Here is a 9,479-nt window from a genome sequence, read left to right as displayed (position 1 = left end):
TCGCTAAGCCCCGCCCACCACTTCTGCTGCCGAGACGAACAGCAGCACCAGCGTGGCTATGAAGATGGGAAAGGCAAGTAGGATACCTTCCCCCCCCCCCCCCCCACTCTACCTACAACCGGTGCTCCACTAAGTAAGTGCCGGCATGACTGCTGGTTGTCATAAGACGTCCCCCGAAAATAAGACCGGTCCTATATTTAGGATGACAATTTAATATAAGACACTGTCTTATTGTCGGGGAAACACGGTACCAGCGGAACTAATACCTACATACACAACATATAAGCCCAATTTGTAGTGTATTAGTCTCAGTTAATGTGTTAGCCTTCTTACTAATATACTTTAACTAGGCTGCTAATAGACCACCCTTTCATACTGATGCCCAACAAAACCTCTCTACATATTAAATCTATGTCTCATACATACTATGTCTCACACATACTGTCTCATACACATCACATAAGGTAATAGTAAATCACATCACAGCAGACAGGATTGGTACACTTCTTAGTTCTAAATACCATACAATTAAACATGCAGATGTGGCATTTGTGATTTAAAGGGGGTTTCCCATGTCCCTGTTTCTGCAGATTGCCTATTGTCTCTTCTTCTCACTTCCTGAATACCCCTTTCTGCTGACAATGACGTATCACAATGCTTATGCAGATCAGATAATATACACATGCTTGTATAGAAGGGCCTCAGTGTTATCTGTGTGTTTACATATAGAGAACAGACAGGGCTTTATCAGCAAACTGCAATTATTTGAACTGATTGTCCTATCAGAGCAGTGAGTGATGTCACTTGTCCCATCTCACAGGTTTGTGGTTATGGTGACGATGTGCAAAGAATGGGAGGAATAAGTTCACATAGCAGGCAAACAAAGCAGTATTTCTAAAGCAATATATTTAGGAAAAGTCTTCAATTTACATAAGCTACCAATAAAGATAGGATCCTAGAGATGGGACAACCCCTTTAAAGAAGACACAACATATTAAAATAGCCTATATGTGTTTTCCCTATCAAGAAAAGATGCTCCAGAATTTTTCTCTAACACGCTCAGCGTTGTTGCTCAGTTGTTTCTTCTAGAAATCCATAAATAAATTGACAACTGGGCATTACCATTGGCATTGTTCAGTCAGAGTTAAAGGACACAACTCCATTCGCTACCAATTTATTCATAATTTTGTAGCTGGTACAATCAAAAAAATTACACACCAAGAAGATTAATTCAGAATTTTTATATATTACAGGGAATTTAAAGTACAAAAACAGACATCAGGACCCTATACAACTGAATTGTAGGGATCGCCAACTTGGCTAATGCTGCTATCACTGCCTGGGCGAACCACTCCAATAACAGCTGAACGAGGGAAGCCTAGAAGTAAAAGACAACCACTAATTCCAGCAGTGAAGCAGCATCTATGAAAGTATGATGTGGGGCGACAATAAGTCTTCTTTCAATGGGGTACAGGAGATAAGAATCTAGAATTTCAAGAGCCACTTCAATTGGCCTTTTTTTTCCTACCCAATTAAATGCAAGTGTCTTCCAGAATTCCTAAACAGATTCAGATGAAGAGAAGGAGACCTGTGTTTTCCTTCTAAGGCTGAGTTCACACAGAGTTTTTTGGTCAGGAATCCGCCTCAAAATCAGCCTCCAAAAAAAGCCTCCCAATAGAGTTCTAAATGAGCTGACCAAAAAACTCTGTCTGAACTCAGCCTAATACTGTATCTATAAGCAAGTTAGACCTTGAAATAAAGGTTGTTTTCTGTGTTCTGCTTCCAATAGTTTTAAATGGGTGTCATGAACACAACTAATGTATAATTTCCAAGATGTCCAGACGCTACTCCAAAAATCTAAGATGATGTCCGAGATGAGACAGCCAAGTTATGTCAGTTCGACTTAAATTTAAAAATAAAAAAGACAGAAAAAACCATACAATCAATGCAACAGAAGTGAGCAAAGTATATTAACTAAGCACAATAAATTAAAATAAAACAAAAAAAAACAAAACAAAAAGCAAAAAATAAACCAGACTCAAGTAGTAGTTTGCATTTGTTTCTGTTCAAGGTGTTTATTGCATCTCACAGGGCATACATGCACTGGGTCTTTAAACCATGATACAAAGGAAAGCCAGTTTGAAATTGATTTTAAATATTTGATCCCCATTGAGAGTGTATGATATCCCCACAGTAATTCAGATACGACCATCGAATAAATAATTAAATTGAAAGACTTACAATAGGTGAACGTCGTTCCTATCCAATTAACTTCTACAAACAGCTGCCAAGCCACTTGTAACACTGATCAACAGTGACCTTGTTTGTATGCACCAAAACCTTAAGCCAAAGCGGTCAGCACACAACGGGATGAGTGTGTGAACGAAAATTGAAACGTACACAATATGTACAACGAGGGGTGGACCTTACTGATCCACATGGAATTTGGTCACAAACGGTACAAAACTACTCACAGTGAACTCAGAGGAAAAAGTGCTAAATTAAAACACAAAACAAGATGAATGTATAATAAAATGCAAGATAAAAAAGAAAAAATAAATAAATATGTAATAACTTTGTGTAATACTCCACGGAACCTAGTAGCCCTGCTGCAACTACAGTGAAGAGAGACTTGATTCATTTTGAAAAATTGACCTATATAATGACTTTTGATGCAAAAACTGAAAAATATAATTAAAATATATATTATATTTAAAATCAACAAAAAAGATAAATATGATATATTTCTGATATGACTTGTCTGTATAGGAGTGCATAACTATATACGTGGAGGAAAATTTCTTTTCATATTCATGTAACTTATAAATAACTTTAAACATATAAAGTACCACAAAAACAAACAATTGTTTTTTCCACAATTAATAGTCCTGTGGGTAGTTCTCACTCACACACAAAACAAAGGGTTGTATTGGAGTGTTTTCTGCTGTGATCACACAAGATTTTATATTTCATAGAAGAAACATGGGGTGTCCAAACATTATATACATTGAAACGTTCAAAAAACACAGACATCTGTCCAGACTGCTCAGCACACAACAGCTGCGTGTTCTGCCCCCAACAGGCAGGGGAAAGAAAAGCATTAGAAGGCATGGGGGAAGTTACACCCACTCATGGAAAACTAGAAAACACAGAAAACCCAAAACACAAAAATGAACAAAATATGAGATATAGTAGCGGGAAACTGCTAGGGTAATACAGAATCCTAATGTTTACTTTCACAGCTGTGCTACGCGTTTCAGAAGAGAGAAATCTAAGCACTGGGTTTGGTACTCGTGGCTCACTTAGAAAACTCTGAGCAGCAATCTGTTCTTCGAAGGCTCCAGACTCACATATTCAGGTCACAAAACAGAATCTAGAAAAGAAAAATAAGTGAATAAGTTTAAAAAACAGATCTCTAGTACAAGATATGGCATTATCGGGTTATTGTGGACTATTGGAAAGTGGTGATGAATCTCCTGTCTGAGGTTGCGGTTGAGCCCATTTAATTATTACTGGAAATCTGCCTTTTTTGTATGTAAGACAAGGAGGCCTAGCAAAACAAAAATCTTCTGTTGTGAATTGCTATTAGTCTTATGATGGATGAATACCTCTTCTCCCTCTCTGTCTAAGGCTTTTCTGACTAAGTGTAGGAAATCAGCCCTCCCCTACATCCATATACGGTAATATATAAAAGGACGGGATGTCCTGCAAAATTCTGCAAAGCGTGGATAAAAAAGGAGATAGAAGTGAAAGTCAGTGCAGCCATAATGCAGGTCAAGGTTTCTATACACATATATGTCTAAAATGACAGTGTTCATGAAATCTTGCAGGAGGAACTACCTCGTACTGTTACTGCTCCTGCTGTTAAGTCATGCTTACACTACTCAGTGTCCTTAAATCACAAAATATGATGTAGATTAGAACACATAAGCAAGAATATTTCTACGGCATGCGATATAGATTTTAACATTCGTACAAGGCAATGTTTAAACTGTACGAGGAAGTTCTTGCTCCTGGATTCACTACCATTGCCTATGGTCTATCCACTTTAGAAATCGTTTTATATGCACTTTATATATCTTGAACTTCAACTTTTAGGTCTAAGTTCATCTGAAAAAATAAAAATAAAAAAATATATATATTATATATATCAACATGGTGGCTCAGTGGTTAGCACTGAAGCCTTGCAGAGCTGGAGTCCTGGGTTCAAATCCTGCCCGAGACAACATCTGCAAGGAGTTTGTATGTTCTCTTCATGTCTGCGTGGATTTCCTCCCATAATCCAAAGACACACCGATAAATAAAGTACATTGTGAGCCCTATATGGGGATCACAATCTACATAAAAAAAAACAAAAAAAAAAAACAACCTAATGATAAGGGGGGGAAACACAGTGGCTCAGTAGTTTGCATGTTCTCCCCATGTTTGCATGGCTTTCCTCCAATTCTACACAAAGACATACTGATAGGGAAAAAAATGTACATTGTGATCCCTATATGGGGGCATTTTATAATAACTTGTGGGGCTTTGTAGGGCAGATTAGGGGAGAATCATTCCTATGCTTCTACATAGTATATGGACATCTGTGAGCACAAGATATATCTTTCTAGGACTTTGTTTGACGTGTTGTGGTCCATATTTTGTAAATTAGTCTCCTGAGGAGCCTCCTGTAAGGGAGGTGAAACGTGTTGAGACAGGGAGTGCTAATACACAGGGTGCTATATTAGCAGTCAATAATATCTATATGCCTGTGATAGATTCATTTCAGGTCTACCCCAAATAATGCATTTAACGCTGGGTTCACACCTGCGTCTGGGGTCTCCGTACTATGGTTTCCGTCTTCTGCATGGCAGAAGACGGAAACCATAGATCGGGTCCAGCCGTGCGCGGCGGTGAGCGTTTTGGGCTCTCCGCCGCGAAACCGGATTTTTTTATCCGGACACAGAGTACTGCATGTCCGACTCTGTGTCCGGATTATAAAACCCGGTTTCGCGGCGGAGAGCGCAAAACGCTCACTGCCGCGCACGGCCGGACAGCTTTCTCACCCATTCAAATGAATGGGTGAGAAAGTCTCCTGCAGGCTTCCGTCTCCTGCATCTGTTTTATGCAGGAAACGGAAACCTGCAATAAGGACCGACGACGCAGATGTGAACGAGCCCTGAGCCTCTTCAGTCAGTTGTAGGCTTACACTAGGTGTGCTTGCTTTTTTACATCTGAACAGCATTGATTACAATATACACCCGGTGATTAATGTGAGGGTAGATTCACACCCTGTAGGACCAGGAAATAATCTTAGGTCGGGTTCACACCAGCGCCCGATCTCCGTTCTCAGGTCTCCGTCTTCTGCAGACAGAAAGCTGGCAGACTGTGTCCGGCCGTGAGTGCCTGTGAGCGTTTTGTGCTCTCCGCAGCAAAACAGTTTTTTTTTTTTTTAACCGGACAAAATCCTGCATATCTGACTGTGTCCGGTTAAAAAAAAAAAAAAAAAAAAAAAACTTTTTCCACGGAGAGAACAAAATACTCACAAGCGCTCACAGCCAGACACTTTCCAATCCCATTCATTTGAATGGATTTGATGAATGACTGCAGGTTTCCGTCTCTTGTCCAGTTTTGGTCAGGAAAACGGAAACCTGCAAAACGGAGACCGGGGCACAGATGTGAACCTGCCCTTAGCTGGTCCTGTTACATCGCCACTAAGCCGCTGTGTGTGTATGGCACGTAGCATTCAATTACTATAGAATAGGGTAGACTACATATTTTTTAGTCCTTTAGCCATTTGCTATATCCAGCTATAGGTCTGCACAATTTTCTATCACACCCTAGTATCGGTGTGGCCCCTGTATAGCTGGAATATAGACCAGGGCCGCTCTAACACTGACATATCTCTATATGGTGTGAGGAAGTTTCCGGGAGAGATCAAATTATTCTGGAAATTGTCATTTCCTCACATTTGATATATCTGGGTGTGTTTGTATGTTTTTATATCACCCTTACACAGGATTTTCATATTTTAGAACTTAGCAATCAAATTTAGTGTTATTTTTGCCATTTTTTGTTAGACACTTTTGGATTTGGCTAAAAAAAAAAAAAAAAAACGGAGCCAAGTCTGCAGCTACTAAAGCAGCTTTTCTGCGACATCGGGCTCTGCTATTCTCCATTATGGCAATAAGCATCTTCAGTTTCCAAAGCGAGATAATATGCAAGTCAGTGTGAGAGAATATTTTTTTTTTTTACCTTACAGATTTACAAGAAGTCCTTGATGTTAAGATCCGCTAATGGATCCTTTGTGGGGGGCTTTTTGGGGCTTTGGGAAGCAGGAGTCATACTTGGAGATAACTAGAAGAAAAATAAATAAATTAAGAAACATGTAAAAAAAAATAAAAAAAATAAAAAAAATAAAATCAAACTCTACAAGCACAAAACTAACACACAATCTTACCGGGGCACCAGGAACAGAAGCTCCACCAAATGACGGCCTAATCATAGGTTGCCCATACATCATTGGCTGTTGGGGCATCATTGGTACCCCTGTCCCAGATGCAGGCTGAATGAAAGAAAGCGAGCAAGACTAGAATTAGATTGTTAACATTTAACTGCATATGTTCAGACAATAATTTGCCAAACCATTTTAAGAGAAACTGTCCAATTTACATGTTCAGAAATATACAAATCTCTGCCTTTTGGACTTAATCCTTAGGAAGACTGGACGCATTCTGAAACAACACTCTCCATTATGAGAATGTGGTTTATAAGAATAAAGGCTGCCCAGCCAAGTTTCAACATGTCTGAGGTCACTGTTTGTTCCCTTTGATCCTATGCAGTGCTCATGGTCTGTGTATTACATTAACTGAACACAGGATGTCCCTATATTTAGATACTTTGATTCCTTATATTTTTGTCCCACCTACGTCTGATAAAGCTTCCCTGCCTTCTCTCAGAGCTCCGGCTGAAGTTACTTCCGGCTCCCCATTTCAGCAGCTGCATGATTTGGTGCAGTTGCTGAGTTCTGCTTGGACGTACCAGTACGTCCTTGCAGAACAAGGCAGCCACCTTCCGGATGTATATACCCAATGGGTGGTCCGGAAGTGGTTTAGTTTTCTTATATAACTATATGTCTTTCAGGAAAGTAGCAAGGATTTTAAAAAGTCAAAATATTTTGCATAAAACCAAATTTGGCAGCATAAATTGTGACTTTTTATGCCATGATGCTAAATCTGTCTCAATATTTTTTTACTTGAGTTAAAATACTTACAAGGCCAAATCCTGCTGCTGACTGTGCGCCTGGAGCAGCACTTGCTGCTTGGGCCCCCGAGCCACCTGGAGGAACAGATCCTTGCTGCAATAATTTAAAAAAAGATAAAAAATTATATTATGAATAAAAGAAATAATCAGATACAAAATCAACTAACCAACTTCTATAATGAAAGGACTTGAAGCCTAATATCAGTGGTTCTCAACCTGTGGGATGCATGCCTATGGGGGCCCATGGCACGGTGAAAGTGCCATCCTTTCTTTAGAATTTCTAATGAGCTTCCATCAGTATGGGCCAACACCCCAGGAGGGGAGCATTGTGCCATGTTCGGTACTCACCACTCCGTTCCTTACCGCTCTGCTCTAAGCAGTAAGCAGAAGCATGGAGCTGAGTGGCGAGTAATGAATGCAGCTTACCACTTGCACCTTATATATCACTCCTCATGGGGGCAATGTGGAGGCAGTGTAGGGGGTCATTATACTAAATACGGGAGCACTGTGGGGTCCATTATATTACACGTGAGGGCACTGAAAGGGGAAATTCTACTGAGTGTGGGGGCCATTATATTACATAACGGGCAGTGAGTGGGCCATTACATAACTATTAACCAAGGCTTCAAACAAAGCCTTATTTTGTTAATTGGGAGTACTTTGTTTTCACTGGGGGTACTTCACTTGATAAGATTGAGAACACTGCTGATATCATATGACATATGCTCATGTTTATAAAGAAGAAGAGACAAGCTTTTATTGATGCATCAGTAATACAAAAACGTAATCTAATACTCAAGTATTAATATGCTGTGTAAAACCCTGTATTTGTTTTGGTGTGCATAAGGGGGAAAGGTGACATATTTTACAAGTTACCCTTAATAATGCCCTTATAAGCATATTAGTATGTGTATATAGCATTACCATAGAAGCAGATGATGGACCACCGGATGCCCATGTGGCCGGAGCTACCTTTGGTTGCCAGTTAGCACCTCCTGTCAGTTTCTTCTCTCCTGCATTCCACTGTAGGTCTCCCCTGAACAGTTATATAATGAAACAAAGCTGTCAGCTACATTAAATTACATTCAAATGGTAAGAATCAGAATGTCTATGTGGCATTGATACACTGAAATAAACATAGAAGACTGGTGAACAAACTCTATAGACAGAAGTAAAAGGATAATTATTAAAGAGGTTTTCCAGGACTCATGTGCAGGCAACCTATCCTTAAAATAAATAGGTTGTCCATATCAAATGGGCAGGGGTCCCAAAACAGGCATCTATTTAAAAAGAGGCCCCTCATGTGACATCACGCTTATGTGTCACATGGTTTGTATGCAGCTCAGTCCCATTCAAATGAATGGGATTAAACTACAGTACAAAAAACGGTCTATATATAATGTGCAGTGCTGCGCTTGGTTCAGGGCTGTAGAGTCAGGACTGACTCAAAATAATTCATCACATTATTATGAAGTCTATTTAATTTCATTATACAATATTACATTTTTTATAATTAAATATATAGTTTGTTAAAGGGATTCTATCATTAGAATCCCCTTTTTGAACTAAGACCACATAGGAATAGTCTTAAAAAGGCTATTCTTCTCCTACCATCATTATTATTCTGATCTGCACTGCTGTTCCGGTGTTATTTAGTTTTTTCGTCATATGCAAATGAGTCTTCACAAATCGTCCAAAGGCTCTCCAACGACAACGCGGTCTTCTTCTCCTGACCGTCTCTTTCCCTTGTCTTCAGCCAAGTGCACGTCAGTTCGACCATTTTCCTGTTGCTGAATGGACGCTTGGTAAGAGGCCAGAGGAAAATGGCTAAACAGACATGCACAGTCGGCTCTTTTGGCCGATGACGCTGCGAAGAGTCATTCAGAAAAAGAAGACAGAGGCTTCGCTGGAGAGTCTTCAGACAGAACAGGGGGACACCTTGTTAGTTTCTACAGTCGTTCTAATGTGCATGCATAGCTTCTGCCGACCTACTATTGTGCAGGTGCCAGTTCCGGATCCCAGGTGCAGGCAGAAGAAGGAACAGCGGCACCTCAAAGTCATCTCCAGGATTGAGAAAACAAGTATGATGGGGTGGTGAAAGGGTTGGGGGACTGAGTTAGTTAGCTAGATAGGTAGGGTTAGTAGTCCGCAGGCTAGCTAGGGAAGTGGAAAAAGGGGGGTTGTGAGGGAGGAAGTGAGAGGTAGAGGGGGATCTGAGTGACTGCAATGCATCATAT

The 9,479-nt window shown here is 40.1% G+C and overlaps 1 protein-coding gene across 1 annotated transcript in view; it reads right to left on the bottom strand.

Moving 5' to 3' along the window:
- Window positions 1–2,046: 2,046 nt before the first annotated feature.
- The window catches only part of SNAP91 (synaptosome associated protein 91), a 113,443-nt gene continuing 106,010 nt past the window's right edge, over window positions 2,047–9,479 (bottom strand). Inside the window, exons 26-30 of the mRNA XM_075268275.1 lie at window positions 8,167–8,278; window positions 7,253–7,336; window positions 6,440–6,544; window positions 6,235–6,336; window positions 2,047–3,373 (exon numbers count right to left, since the gene is read on the bottom strand). Of these exons, the coding sequence (XP_075124376.1) occupies window positions 6,244–6,336; window positions 6,440–6,544; window positions 7,253–7,336; window positions 8,167–8,278 (394 nt within the window). The 3' untranslated portion in view covers window positions 2,047–3,373; window positions 6,235–6,243. The remainder of the gene's footprint in view (window positions 3,374–6,234; window positions 6,337–6,439; window positions 6,545–7,252; window positions 7,337–8,166; window positions 8,279–9,479) is intronic.

The sequence above is a fragment of the Leptodactylus fuscus genome, chromosome 3 (assembly GCF_031893055.1).
Source record: "Leptodactylus fuscus isolate aLepFus1 chromosome 3, aLepFus1.hap2, whole genome shotgun sequence".
NCBI classification, from domain to species: Eukaryota; Metazoa; Chordata; class Amphibia; order Anura; family Leptodactylidae; genus Leptodactylus; species Leptodactylus fuscus.
Note: the sequence above shows the minus strand (reverse complement) of the source record. Positions and strands in the feature narration are given on the sequence as shown.